Genomic DNA, 16,302 nt, shown 5'->3' on the forward strand with positions numbered 1-16,302 from the left:
AGGTTGTCAAAGGAGGCTGGCTGGTTCTTCACATAGCAGCCAAAATAACCAAATGAACAAAAATAACTAAAATACCAAACCCCTTCAAGAAAATGCCTGCAGCACAGCTCCCTATTAAGCTGCCCACTCTAGGCTGTGATAAGTCCCAAAATCTTGCCTTACCTTGTTACCAAGTTACCGACTTTACCAAGTTCTATACATGGTCCATCTGACCACAGAGCTGAGGCAGCACCAGATTTTTATACTGTCACAAAACAATGAATGGCTCCTTTGTTGAGGATAAAAAAAATTAAATTAACATGAATTCTAAGGCCCTGTTCACACAGAGTTTTTTTTGCAGGCAGAAAAAGTCTGCCTCAGAATTCCTTCAGGAATTTTAAGGCAGATTTTGACCTGCTTAATGCTTTTTTGGCGCGGTTTTATGCAGCAATTTTTGCCCACGGCCATTGAAGCTAATGCAAGAACTGCGGGCAAAAAATGCTCAGAAAGAGCTCAGCAGGTTTTTCCTGCCTCCCATTAATTTCAATGGGAGGTCAGAGGCAGAAACCACAGCGAGAGAAAACATGCAGCTTTATTTTCCCCGCGAGCGGCTAAAAGTCACCTGGGGAAAAAAAGCCTCTGTCTCCCATTAAAATCAATGGGGGTTTGATCTCGACCATTTTTTGGCCCTGATTCCGACACGGTTTTCGTGTCAAAATCAGCGCCAAAAAAACTCTGTGTGAACAGGGCCTAAAATGAAAAAATAACAAAACAAAAACAACCTTATTAAAATCAAAATGTATAATGAAGGAGACAATTTGTCATAGAAGTCCCTTTAGAAACATATCTTACAGAACAGAACACGTAACTAACAGCACAATGGCATGTAACAAATAAAATTAAAATAACACGTTACCTAGGAATAAACATAATAGATAAAAAAAATGGATTTCCATCTCACCAAATGTGGTATGAAGAAAGAGGTAAGGTAAGAACCGTGGTTGCATTTTTTACTTGTGGTGCCACCTAATAGTAGTTCTAGGATCATTCATAGAATGACTTCTGTGTCTTGTTCAACATAAAATTTAAGATTGAATCAAACATACTGTATATACATAGTTAGACAAATGGGAGGGGAAAGTTCCCTCACTGGGATTGGCTGCCAGGGAGACCTGAGAGAGGGAAAAGCAGGATGCTTTGATTGATTGTTCTATTCAGTTGTGGTGGCCATTTTCGCAATAACAGGCAGGTAAAACTATTACTTTGTTACCAATATAACAGGCTGCCAGAATGATTGTGGGTCATCAGTTTCGGGGAAGATAATTCAATATGGCTGCACTTCCTGTTGTGCATTTTTCCAAAAATAGCTGCCAACTGAATAAAGAAATGGCGATATATCTGTAATTAAAATAATTTTTTTTTGGTGGAAATCCTCTTTAAGCTAAAGTAGTCTTCAATAGTTTGGGGTCCTTAATTTATTTCTTTGTCTTGCTCTTGAGCCTTGCCTGTGACTAATGTATAAAGTACGGTTGAGTTATTTTTCCAAATTTTCCCCTTAGGTTTTGAACTGTTATCTCATTGACAATAATGGCTTCATCCTGGTCTCTGAAGATTACAGACAGGTAAGATATCTTTCATGTTGACCATTAAATAGAAATAAAAAAACATGCTAAGCATATAGGGGTTGTCCTATTGGTACAACGATGCTCAATATGCCCTTACAGGGCCTATAGACATCATAGAGCAGGTAAACCTCCTCTATGAGCAAGTGTGGGGAGCCACTAAAAATCTGTAATACTGCATTTCCCCGACAACCGCCCCCATCAAAAACAACTGTTTACTGGCGTCTCAGAAGAATATGTAAGATAAAACAACCCCTTTATAACTGTTAACTGATGGAGGACCCTTATTGTTTCATTTGGGGCTCGACCTTATTAGTGTAAACCCCTGTTTTGTATTTATATATGTTTTTTTTTGTTTGTTTGCTTGTTTAGATAGATGATAGATAGATAGATAGATAGATAGATAGATAGATAGATAGATAGATAGATAGATAGATAGATAGATAGATAGATAGATAGATAGATAGATAGATAGATAGATAGATAGATAGATATGAGATAGATAGATAGATAGATAGATAGATAGATAGATAGATAGATAGATAGATAGATAGATAGATAGATAGATAGATAGATAGATAGATAGATAGATAGATATTAGATAGATAGATATATAGATAGATAGATAGATAGATAGATAGATAGATAGATAGATAGATAGATAGATAGATAGATAGATAGATAGATAGATAGATAGATAGATAGATAGATAGATAGATAGATATTAGATAGATAGATATTAGATAGATAGATAGATAGATAGATAGATAGATAGATAGATAGATAGATAGATAGATAGATAGATAGATAGATAGATAGATAGATATTAGATAGATAGATAGATATTAGATAGATAGATAGATAGATAGATAGATAGATAGATAGATAGATAGATAGATAGATAGATAGATAGATAGATAGATATGTGATAGATAGATAGATAGATAGATAGATAGATAGATAGATAGATAGATAGATAGATAGATAGATAGATAGATAGATAGATAGATAGATAGATAGTCTAAAAAATATTACATTCCTGACACTGATTTAATTCAATTGGTTTATTGATGTGCTTTTTCTATATATTATGTTTATTCCCCAACTTCATTCAGTGACAGATTTGTTGAGGTCTTGTAATTAGACAGTAACTTGTCCTGACAATAAGGCGTCCTCCCGTCCCGGTCGAGCCTGCGGTCCCTGGAGGTGACAGTGACTGACGCTGATAGCGTTCTCTCTAGACGTGACCTAATTCTGTGGACATGATTACTGATTCTTGACAAGATCAGATCATATCAAGAAGTGAAATTTAGTGAGGAACATTAAGTTGTAAGACAAGTAAAGCCCAGTGCTCCTGATGGGCATTCAGCCTTTTTATAACAACTGCTCTTTTCTTCATGGTGAGATGTAGCACATTTGTTCTGGAACTGAAATTTATATTTTTTCTTAATCTGGATTAAGATTCTAATCCAAACAGGGCTTCTCCATTATCCATAATAATTACAACAGCATTAACATGTACATCTAGTTCTTTATATAAAACATTAGGACATCACATTATCCGTTCTAATAAATGGACTCGGATAGCGGTGTCGGTGTTGCCCATAGCAACCGCTCCGATCACCTCCGAGGAAAGCGCAATCTGGTATCTGATTGGTTGCAATGGGCAGCACTGACATTTTTACTAGAACAGTTTGCCAGGATGCCAATACATGTTCTTCTGATATTCTGATGATGAACTTCTCACACAAAATAATATCATGCCCATGCCAAATTAGCAGATTATACTTCTTCATCCCTTGCCAATATTTTTTTATTTTTTGCATTCTTTTATGCCCACTTATAAATGATTTGGTGTTTAATTACATGCTATGCACTTTCCGTGTGCTTTATCCTTGATCATTATTTCAAGTAGAACATCTCAAGTATAATCTTGTAGCCGTAACTTTCTGTGGACAGGAATTTATTTGTTCCATGCTTAGAAATTGACATTTACAGACAATTATTTTTTGAGTATTTATAGGGTCCAGGAAAGATATATCAATAGCAGTACAAAGAACAGCAAGGAAGCTCTTTTGAAGAAGTTTTATGAAATCTCCACCCAAATAATAACTCTTCTTATGAATTTTCATGTCTTCTTAGTCTTACATTGGTTACACATTTTCTTTTCTTATTGTATCTGAGAAGAGGAGCAGTAGTCAGCCATTTTTGAGTTATAGAACAGAGTCTTCCGGTCACCCAGTCACCCACCTGCATACGCGGACTCTTCTATACTCTCATCTCCCTCTCTATGTTTGTCATTTTTATTTATATTAGTCCCGTAATCACAGCCTTGTTCTTTTTGTGCCTACTTGGAATAGTACTCAGGACGAAAGCCCTCCTACACTGATGTAGAAATACCCACATAACTGTCCAAACGCGCTGTTGGAGCTAAGAGCGGGCAACCCTGGAGAAAATAGCACTAATGTCATAAGACTACATATGAGATGCACTTACGAGGTGACACCATTGTGGCACTCCCTACACTGAGGCTCTCCTATTAATGGACTGCTCACATGTCAATTTTGGAAGGACTTAACTGGTGTATAGCGCACTCCTCAATTCTGGTTCGAGGGGCGGCACAGCATATATATCTTTATTTTCACACACATATATATATATATATATATATATATATATATATATATATATATATATATATCTGTCCATATTTAAAGTGTCTCATGATTGCAGACCTTTAATTTTGATATTTACTTTTTAATGTCTATAAACTAAATCGTGAAAAACAAGCTGAAACTCCACTATGAATGAATCCTACTTACCTGACATTTATATAAAAAGTCCGGTGAAATATATAATTTTGTTGATGAGTAATGTTGTCATCACTTCTATTCAGAGAGTACTGATGTCATGCCCATAAAATATAACTTCACATTTGGACTGCGGTGTTGGGACTTTTGTCACATGTCTCATTCCTAAATGTTCCAAGAACGGAATTGCCAATGAATGTAACTTATGTCTGAGGATCCCGTCAAGTAGGAAACCTGCTCCAGTCACATTGAAACTTGTCTATAGCAAGTTATAATGTCTCTCTGCTATAAAATAAGCACTTTCTAAGTTGCTGCTGTTTGTATAATAGAGCTCCTTTTACTTTATTGTACAGAAGGCACAATCACCTGTAAATATAAATTCTCAAGGTTCATTTACAGTTGTAACAATGCACCCAAATCCTGTCTATTGTGTCCTTCTGTACCACCGTATGCCACCGACTTTCTACAGAGTCATAGTGAGACAGTAGAAAGGATAATGTCCAGCTTTCCACGAGATAAAATCAATATCTTTTATTTCATACGATTACAAAAAGTAAAACTTTCCTAGGAAGGACGTTTACGCGTTTCGATAGCTATGTCTGAGAACCTCCAGTTTGAAATGCGTAAGCGTCCCTCCTAAAAAGATCTTACTTGTTATACTCGTATGAAATAAAATATATTGATTTTATTTCATGGATTAAGTCCACAGACATTGTCCTTTCTCATTTTAACTGCTTTACCTGCTGCCGAGGCGGAGTACTAGATCTGAGCACTGACATGATTAAAAGCGCGGTGTATGGTAAGCAGATGAAATTGTCTTTTTGTACTATAGCGAAATTGTACAGAGCCACAAGGACTCCATGCACCATCATACCAGTTCCATGTACACCGCTCTGCTATGTGCATGAAGCATTAAAGGGGTTTACAGGGTTATTTAACTAATGTTTAATGTGGCGAAAAAACAAACTTAAAAATAATTGTATTAAACCTACTTTAGTGATTCTGTGCTGTTCCTGCGATGTAACCCAACCCCGGTCCTTTATGTTAATCATTCATTCATGTTGACCTCCATGAGACATTGCGTCACATGACCGCGGCAACAAAAGCAAGCCCGCCACTATGTAACGTCCTTACTGATCTTCTTACAGCTGTGTTTTTCTTTGGTGATCCCATGACGTGAGGTTTAAGTCACAACCAATGTAAGGATTTTTTGCCTAGCTTTTCCAGAAATCTGAAAGAAGTATTCACCAAGTTATGGGGGGGGGGGGTATTCAGTATTAGGGTATGTTCACGCGCTAGCTGTCATTTACGGCTGAAATGACAGCCTGTTTTCAGAAGAAAACAGCTGCGTCGTTTCAGCCGTAAATGCTCCTCCTCGTAATATACGGGGCGTCTGTGACGCTCGTATATCTTGAGCTGCTCTTCATTGAGTTCAATGAAGAACGGCTCAAATTACGTGGCAAAGAAGTGTCCTGCACTTCTTTGCTGAGGCAGTAAATTTACGCGTCGTCGTTTGACAGCTGTCAAACGACGACGCGTAAATTACAGGTCGTCTGCACAATACGTCGGCAAACCCATTCAAATGAATGGGCAGCTGTTTGCCGACGTATTGTAGTCCTATTTTCAGGCGTAAAACGAGGCATAATCCGCCTCGTTTACACCTGAAAATAGGTCGTGTGAACCCAGCCTTACTGTGTGATCAGGTTTGTGGCTTTTTTTAGACGACGCTGTAACTGTGGCCGTATCGCTTGTCACTTGGCTTTCCTAAAACCATATAAAACTAAGATACAGCTGAGTAAAATATATAACAATTTATATTAAATGTTAAATTATTTATTTATTTATTATTTCAGAAAAATGTTCTTTAATTATTTTTCTCAACTATTTTGATTTTAGAATTACTTGGAATTTTATGATCATATATTTCAATTATTGTCCGAACGCAGCTATGTAATTGTATTGCGCTTTTTCCTTCCGTAATTCCTAAATTTAGCAAGGTCTCCGAGTCCCGTAAGTGATTACAATGTCAGCGAGAATATTTGCAAGACCCCAAATATTTACTCAGCGCGTAAAGTTAATGTCAGACATGGATGAAAATGACTTGCTAAAGCATTTCTTTTCTAAGGTCAATGTAGCGTTCATTATTACATTTAAGAACAAGGAGCCCCCCACCCCCTCCTCAGGACTATGGGAATAATTAAGTCATCTGAATGCAATGTCCAATCAGGACCGTACTGCGACAATAGAGATTCATTCACGGATTCATTTTGTGACATTACAGTGCAGCGGAAACTCAATCTCCCCATTTATGTTTTCTAACCAATTATTAGCGGTACTTGGGAAGTTTCTTTTTTGCCAAAGGGCAGTAACTCAGACAGTCACTAATAAACAATTCAAAACTTGGTGGTCTTCTTGATTTCTGAGCTCCTCCTGTAAAAATTAAGAGAAACGTGATCTCTTGGGTTAAAACAATAGTTCTTTTATAAAACATTCAAAAATATTGAGTCTTTCTTCCCTAGAATTGACTGATTTTGTGAGATTTTTTCTGGAAGGAGTTATATTATTTTACTTCTCATACCTTTCACTGTCATACTCACTATGGCATTTCCGTTTGGCACAGCGCACAGAGCAATACATTTATACATAAACATGCAGCACCAGACATATGTATAAATACCTTGATTAAAACAAACATTTATACTCTACAATGATGGATGCCGAATTAGAAAGGACCTCTTCTACGTCTCATGAATGGAGTGCGTACAGAGCTGGCTGCGAAACCTTCTATGAAATCCTGATGTGACTGATGTAAGCACTTCAGATGTTCTCCAAGAAAATACTCCATTGACTGACTTCTTAGAAATAGACCTTGTCTGGGAATTATTCAGTGGCAGCTCAAACAGATATTCCCAGCTGTTTTCTTTCTGACCTTTTAATACACAGAAAAAGCTTTTGATCAGTTTTAAAGCTAGATTGGGACTTAAAGGGATTGTCCACTACAGACAAATTCTTTTCATATTGGGTAGTCTTGTTTTTATAGCCCAATAGACTAGATCCTTCTATGAAAAAATGTCCTTGATTAGTTACTCCGAAACACTCATCTGTATTTAACATGGCATTTACTGTGGTCCATGGCTACACAATGGTGCTCTAAATGCCTTATTGTTTGCATGGCCTTGCTTTCTCTTTACATTCCTAAAACCCCTTTTTCCCCATTAGGTAGCACCCTAACAGAGCATTTGACAAGTGATTCTCAAAATTAGGTTGCTCTTATGAGCGCTGCCCCACCTTCAAACCAGCTGATTGGCAGGGGTCCTGGGAGTCGGACCCCAACCCATCAGCTATTTTTAGAGACTGGAAAACCCCTTTACCTGTACCAGTAACCCGTTGGCACAGAATCACGTACATGCACGGCATAGAATGCAGCCATTAGTGCATTCCACCGTGCATGTACGTGAAGGAGATCGTGCGGGTATAGCAGCTGTGCCCGCACGATCGCTGCGGGAGCCCAGCTGTGACTGACAGCTGGGCTCCCACTGCAACGGCTAGGATTGGAGAAACCTCCAATCCTGGCCGTTTAATAACTTAAATGCCTCGGTCAATAGCGACCGCGACATTTAAGTTGTTTGACAGAGGGAGGGAGCTCCCTCTGTCACCGATCGGCGTCCCGTGAATGCAATCGCCAACGGGTAGCTATGGCAGCCGGAGGCCAAACAAAGGCCCCCAGGCCTGCAACCCTCTTCTCCCACTCTTCACACACTGATAGCAACACCGCAGAAGAAATGCTAGCACAGGCTTCCAGTATCCGTAGTTTCAGTTGCTGCACATCTTGTATCTTCACAGCATAGACAATTGCCTTCAGATGACCCCAAAGATAAAAGTCTAAGGGGGTCAGATCGGGAGGCATTTCTTCTGCGGTGTTGCTATCAGTGTGTGAAGAGTGGGACAAGAGGGTTGCATTGACAATCCAACACAATGGGCAGCACTTTGAACACATTTTATAAGTGGTCAGAAACTTGTAAATAACTCATGAAAGAATAAAGTAACGTTAAAACCAAGCACACCATTGTTTTTCTTGTGAAATTCTCGATAAGTTTGATGTGTCACATGACCCTCTTCCCATTGGATACAAAATGGCCGACTTCAAAATGGCCGCCATGGTCAACACTCAGCTTGAAAAGTTTCCCCCCTCCCATATACTAATGTTCCACAAACAGGAAGTTAATATCACCAACCATTCCCATTTTATTTAGGTGTATCCATATAAATGGCCCACCCTGTACAATACGCAGCACTGGACCAACATTTTTTTTTTATTCCGATTTACTGTATATGAAATGGAATGTGTTGCATATAAAAACCATTAATTAAAAAATAAAAAAGCTTAATTATATATAATGGTTTCCATGTAATGTTCCTGTTAAATTACATTGCACACATCCATAAAGCATGTTTAATAACACTTATTAGTTGCATCATATGCCTTGATTTGAATTATGCTCCTTGGAGACGGTTCCTCAATTAGCGTAAATCACGATGTTCAAAGTCGACAAGTAGAGATAAATGGCCCATAAAAGAAGACGGCTCCTTTTTCAGCAACCTACACACACCCAAATATTTTGGAAACGGTTCTAAGTTCAGTTGTTGTAAAGCGATAATGCTCTTTGAAATGAGAAATGTCTCCAGTTCAGCCGATAGGCTTATTTTGTCTGTAGGCTTTTCCAGGTATAAATAAGGTCATACCTATTACTTATCAGTAACTCGGCATGGTACACCATGTTAATGGTGCATTTCTTTTTCATTTTTTCTTTTTGCTTTGTCACATGCCTTATCATTTATGAGGTATGGTCAAGACCCTTGACCAGCCATACCAACATTTTGCAAAATGTGCACTTGAGTATTTACAGTATATCTATGAGGAGATCCATATATAAGCCAATGTTGTCACTTAGATTCAACCCTCATATAGAATGTCCTATAGAACATGTATACAATTTCAACCCCATCCCAGGAAGATCCTCAATGTACTAGTGTATGTGAGAACCAAAAACCTCTTAATTCCTCTATTTTTGATACTACTGCTTTAAAGGAAACCTGTCATCAGCATTTCACCTATTAACCCAGCAATACCTGGTGGTAGTGGGTGAAAAATCATTTCTATATAACCTATAATTGTCTTCTTAGTCGGCTCTGTAGCTTTAGTATTCAGCTTTTTAGTGTTCCCACACCGTATGCTAATGAGCATAAAAGAGTCATATCTTCGTTTGAAGAAGAGTCAAATCTTCATTTGAAAAGAGTCATATCTTCATTCCTCAAGTCTTTCCGAGTTTACCCCGCCTCCTTAATTTTCATTGACAGCTCCTCGCCACCCCCAAGCACACAAAATCCCGCGCTTGTGCATTGATGTCCTCTTCTGGTGTGTGCATACAACGGGACACCGGATTATTACGATAAAAAGCGCTAAATGTTTGCAAACCGTTATCGGAGGAGTTTAGGAGAGGGGATAACGGCAATGAACTTTTGATAGTAGTGGCCAGTGAGGGATATCTAAAGTTCAATAGGTGAAATGCTGATGACAGGTTCCCTTTAAGCAATATTATACAGTCCCACGGCACTACATTGCTTCATATAGATGCAGGAAAGTCTAGTGATAAAACACTTTCTTAAGCTCCAATTTTGGGATCAGAAGAGATATTTGGGGATTAGCTGTCCAGCACCCCCAACATCCAGAGCCCATAGAAGTGGCATTGTGTGTTGTGGACTGCCTCTGGGATTTGTTTACTACTGGTGCCAGATACATACAACCTCACCTTGTATGTTGTATTTCAAGATTATTTGCTTATAAGACCGAAATATTTGGCTATAACATTGTCTTTGAAGGCCCGCAGCTCTGAGATGTTCGAGTTTTAGCAACAAAAAAAAAAGTCTATTCATTGTACAATGAAAAATAATCACATTTTCTTATATGCTTTGTTATCAATTCTTCACGGTTTACAAGAATTCAGTTGGAACCTTTATTGTAGAGCATGAGAATCTGTCCTGGTCATGAGATGCTCCTCGGACTCAGTAAGCCGCCATATTTCGGAGATGTAGCTGCCATTTTGCAGAGTTTGATGGAACATGACAAGATTTTATTTCTGTTACATATAAAAAACACATGGAATTTGACAGAAAAACACTCTATATGTCTCCTCAAAGTGGTTGTCCAGTTTAGAAAACTCATTTTCATATACCCAGTTAAGAAATTCAGAGTTAATAGAGAGGGGTCCTCTATTTAGCATCCTCATCTCTTGGCTAGAGTGGAGAGTGGTTACAAAGAGCATTCCTCATGCTGGAGGACCTGTCCTGTTCTGTACAGACAACCCATTGATATTAATGAGCACTGTGTAATACTTAATTTCCCCTGTGGTGTCGCTGCAGGGAAACTGAACACTTACTGCAAGATTTTCTCACAGATTACAGCTGATCGCTGAGGGGCCCAGTAGGGGGTTACTTTATTATAAGTTTTTCGCTAAAGGACCCTCTCTTTACAATAGAGATCATCCAAAGCGAGATCTATGGGTGCCCTATTATGGCTGTTACAGTTATGGGGTATGTGGAGCCACTGGGCCGCTCTGCCGTAGTGGAGTAGCAGCTGGTCAAACAAAATGTCAATGACAGTGACTAGGGAGAAAGTACCTGGGTTGCTGGCTTGTGCCGGATAAACAGAAGCAAGCTGGTGCCGGACTATCGGAACTTGTCTCGGATGCAGGACTCGAACACAGAAGTCGTCTCAGACAATGGACTTGGCAAGGACACTGGATACAGATGGTGAAGTCGTCTCGAACACTTGACTTGAACACAGAAGTTGTCTCAGACAATGGACTTGAACACAGAAGTCGTCTTGGGCAATGGACTAGGCAAGGACACCGGACACAGATGGTGACTCGGATAAAGGACTTGATACAAACACTGGACTCAGATGCTGGATACAGGATACAGCTAGGGAACCATTTGCAAGACAAACACTGTTAAGACAACACATTGCTCAGGCACTGAGGAAAGGGGCGGGATTCCTTTTAAAGGCCAGGCTGCTCAGGTACAGGGACAGTTTTGGGATAATTTTACTGGTGTGTGCGCTGGCCCTTTCAGGCTTGGCACTAGCACACATGGTCAGCCAGGGAGAGAAAGCAGAGAGCACAGCGTCCTGCTATCACAGCCACTGGTAAGAGGGGAATTTCAGTAGTCCATCGCCGCGGGCGCTACAATGGACCATACAAGTGTACGGTGGCATTGTATGTTTATGTGCATGAGACATACTGCTGACGGCGGGCCATCTTTAGCTTATCGTCATGGACCCTTCTAACAAAAAGTTATCATTCAAACCAAGTGACCCATAGTCAGCCCCCCCAATACTCTTTTGCAAGAAATCTGTGATTAATCTTTCATAAACCACAAACCCACAACGAGACATGAACTATTGCAAATCTTCTTGTGTTCTTCTGTTACTTATTGTACGAAATGTTGGTGTCTTAAACCTACAAAATCATTGCATTGTGTTCTATTTTGAGTCCATTGTCAAAAAATATTTTGGTCTGTCAAATGTATTGTATTAAACCATCACAGAGAATGTTCTGTTAATCATCCTAAGAACATTTACCATCAAATCAGAAACAATTCATGTTGACATCAAGATGACAGCGTGAGATTGTTCCCTGTCTCCTGCTCATCATATTAAACATTCCTTCATCATTTAAATGTCGAACATTTGTACATAAAAGAATATAAATTAAAGACATTTGTATTTTTCTGAAATCTTAATTTCTTGGATAGGTTTTTGTCATTGTTCAGGGATAAGCATTTTCTATATATTATTCATGGGAACTTTTAAGGCTACCAAAAGCCGCCATGAAGCCCTAGCCAAAGATCTATCATCTAATATCTTACACAACCCTACTGACCCTACACCCTTTAACACCAGAGTTGGACTAGCCCACCAAAGTACCAGATAATCCTATTATGTGCCAAGGTTCTGACACAATAATAGGCCCCCAAAGGTCCAACTTTGGAGGCCATCACTTGCCACTGATTTTTGGATAGGTTGTCTAGAAAAAATGAAAAACTCTGTTTCCATTGTCCTTTGTCCATTGTTCATTTAATCTATCGGGCACATCTTAGGGGTTGTTCACATCTGCGTTTCTGGCTCCGTTGTTCTGCTCTGTCATAGGAACTGAAGCACGAGAATACTGGTAGCTCGGGATCCTTTGCAGAATGGAAACAAACCGTGTCTGATGGAACCCATTTACTCTAATGGGTTCCGTCGGGTCTTCGTCATGATTTTTGTAATCTTTCCGGACATAATAGCTCAGCAAAAAAAAAATAGATTCTGCGATGGAGCCTACAACGCAGATGTGATCACCAGAGGTTCCTTTAAAAGGGTTGTCTGATTTGACTGCTGCTTTCCAGTTATTGGCGGGGGGAAGGCGCTTGTTTCCCTGTAGTACACGGCAGATAAAGTAAAGAATTGCAGGGCACTCATTGAACTCAACAGAAATCAATTGCATTCAGTGGATGCTTGTGGCCCAGCAGAGCCAAGAGGAGTCCCTACTAAAGTTATACAGTATGAAAAAACATAGACACATTACACATATTTTTTTTTATTATTGCTGTATATGTAGATAAGGAACACCATTATTCAACACCCAGATTACCCATATGAAAACGATTACATTCGGGCAACCAATTAGCCAAGTTTAGTCGATAGTTTGATTCAGCTGATTGTACTGTTGAATCTAAACCTTACTATATATTATACCTTTATATATTAAGTAGTCAATATCAAGTTTCTACAAGGACACTAAACCACAAACAAAACAAAAAAACACGAGAGAGACAGGGGAACCAAAAAATGTCAAAATAAATTATTATGGAAAATGTTTGTAAGCCTCATACACACAAATGTATTTGGGATTGTGTGATATAGATCCCATATACGGAGTCACAAATACCATTGTTTTTTCATTACTAGGGTGGAATATTGTGAGATATACTGCAAACTGCAATTCTGAACCATACAGACCACAATACAGCGCGCGATATAGAGTACTGTATTATGCCTCATATAGCCGATACATGAGATCGAGGTCTCAAGAAATTAAATGAGCCATGCTTAGAGGCCTTAACTTTTAAGTGAAGAAGACGTAGAGAGGTGGTGAATCCCTTTTTTGAGTGGACACCCTGTTGAAAGGTAGTACTTATGGCGCCTTACTATAGAGCCACGAAAACCTCTGCGTGTCGCCTTATCGTGCCTCCGTACAGCACCGTATTACAGAGAGTAGCTCTGTAACTTGCCTTTTGATGGAACATGCCACCACTTTTTTTCTGTTGGACTCCGATTGAACCAAGGCATAAGGAGGTACAGTTGGACCCCATAGACTATGGGTGTCGTATTATGGCTCCTTACAACTTGTATCTTGCATGCACACAGTCATACATGAAGACTAAGAAAGACTTCTCAGAAATTATAGGTGCCTTCAACTGAATAATAAATAGTTATTGTCAGAGGACTGATCTTTACTTTTATTTTTGGACTGTCCTTAAGGGAACTCAGTCTCTGCAAGTATTTTCCCATTCCGTATTTTCTCGGTGTTAGACGGTGAACAGTTTACAACATCAGTAATTTGTCAATCACTCTGCTCCGCTATGGGGAGACTAAGACAGTTAAACTGAACAGGCAGCTCAGAGCACTTAGGTGGATCATGTCAGAGGTCGCCTTGTGTAAAATGTAATGCTTGGCTGTACATCGCTGTATTTCATGCTGCTCTCAAGTACTTGTACTAATTTATTATTCCTTCACATTTTCTTCCCCAGACTGGGCGGTTTTTTGGAGAAATTGAAGGTGCTGTGATGAACAAGTTGTTAACAATGGGTTCATTTAAAAGGTAAAAATTTGGAAGATGAAGCCAATGGATTGCACTGTCTAGATTTCAGTTCATTAAACATAATTTAACCCCTTCCCGCCACAGCCATTTTTGTTTTTTTTTCTTTTCGTCTTTTTTTCTCTCCGCATTCCAAGAGCCACAGCGTTTTTATTTTTCCGTCAACGTAGCTGTATGAGGGTTGCTTTTTTTTGTGTGGGACAAATTGTAGTTTTTAATGACACCATTTAATGTACCATACAGTATAATACACTGGGAAGCTTGGAAAAATTATTTTGTCAGGTGAAATGAAAAAAAAAAGCAGCAATTCCTTCATGCTTTTTTGGTTTTCTTTTTTACGGCGTTCATAATGACGTAAAAACTACAAGTTAACTTTTTTCTGCGGGTCAATACGATTAAAGCCATACCAAATTTATAGATTTTTTTTATGCTTTACTACTTAACAAAATAAAAACTATTTGTAAAAAAGAAAAATTGTTCTGTGACGCCATATTCTAAGACCCATAACTTTTTTACTTTTCCGTCGATGGAGCTGTGTGAGGGCTTGTTTTTTGGGGAACGAGCTGTAGTTTTTATTAATTCTCTCATCGGGTATGTGGAATTTGTTGATCACTTTTTACAACATACTTTTCAGGAGGCAAGGAGACAAAAAAAATAGCAATTTTCGAGCATGGGATGAATAACATTATATTATAATAGTCCAAACTTTTTTACAGACGCAGCGAGTCCAATTACTGTATGTTTAAATTTTAATTGTTTACATTACTTTAAGGAAATATGGAAAAAGTATTTTTCTTACTATTAATATTTTTTCCTATGTTTCTAAAAACTTTATTTCATTTTTATTTAGTCCCACTTTGGGATTTGAACATGCAATTGTTGGATTGTTTGCACAAAACTTCAATATTTATGTATTGCAGCCTATTGTACATCTTGGATCTCCTATTAACCCCTTAGTGACCTGCCTATTTTAGGCCCTAACGACCAAGCTATTTTTTTTTGTTTTTCTATAGTCGCATTCAAAGAGCTATAACTTTTTTATTTTTCCGTCGCTGTATGAGGACTTGTTTTTTGCATGTTTAGTTGTACTTTTTAATGGCACCATTTTGTGGTACATATAATTTTTTTGATTAACTTTTATTAACTTTTTTTGGGGGGAATAGAAAAAAAACCTGAAATTCCACCATTGTTCTATGCGTTTTAAATTGACGCCGTTCACTGTGCGGCGTAAATAACACATTACCTATATTCTATGGGTCGGTATGATTACGACGATACCACATATGAAGGGGTTTTTTATGTTTTATGACTTCTGCACAATAAAAACACTTTCGAACTAAAATGATTTGTTTTTGCATCGTCGCTTTCCAAGAGCCGTAATTTATAAATTTTTCCGTCAAGATTTTTTGGGCTTGTTTTTTGCGGGACGAGACGTAGTTTTAATTGGTATTGTTTTGGGGTACATGGGACTTATTGATTAACTTTTATTCTGACTTTTGTGGGGGGCAATGGAAAAAAATACCAATTTTGCCATTGTTTTTTGCAGGTTTTTTTTACCGTGTTCACCTTGCGGTTTAAATTACATATTAACTTTATTGTTTGAGCCATTATGGTCGCGGCGACCATAAGTTTTATTTCTTACGTTTTTTTTTAGCCCCACTAGGGGTCTTTACTATGCGATCTTCAGATCGCTGCTATAATGCTTTGGTATACTTAGCATACCAGAGCATTATTGCCTGTCAGTGTAATGCACGTCCTAATAGGCATATGCCCAGGGCAGACCTGGGGGCTTTTATCAGGTTAAACGGGTTAAACGGCCGCGATGGAAGTAAACTTTGATCGCGGTCATTGGAGCAGAAGTCCGGCTGTCATCAGACAGCCAGGCCACGGCTCCAGCCTGCACGGGACACCCGTGCAGGGCTTAGACTGGGCCGCTGTGAAAAGGCAATGGCCTAGCCTAAGGCCCCTTAGTGA

General features: G+C 38.7%; 1 protein-coding gene across 2 annotated transcripts in view; it reads left to right on the top strand.

The window, feature by feature from the left end:
- CACNA2D3 (calcium voltage-gated channel auxiliary subunit alpha2delta 3) overlaps positions 1-16,302 on the top strand; it is a 753,617-nt gene that overhangs the window by 683,752 nt on the left and 53,563 nt on the right. For both annotated transcript variants that reach the window (XM_075833901.1, XM_075833902.1), the window contains 2 exons: positions 1,539-1,601; positions 14,261-14,331. In XM_075833901.1, coding sequence (XP_075690016.1) covers positions 1,539-1,601; positions 14,261-14,331 — 134 coding nt within the window. The remainder of the gene's footprint in view (positions 1-1,538; positions 1,602-14,260; positions 14,332-16,302) is intronic.

This window comes from Rhinoderma darwinii, chromosome 7 (genome assembly GCF_050947455.1).
Source record: "Rhinoderma darwinii isolate aRhiDar2 chromosome 7, aRhiDar2.hap1, whole genome shotgun sequence".
NCBI lineage: Eukaryota > Metazoa > Chordata > Amphibia > Anura > Rhinodermatidae > Rhinoderma > Rhinoderma darwinii.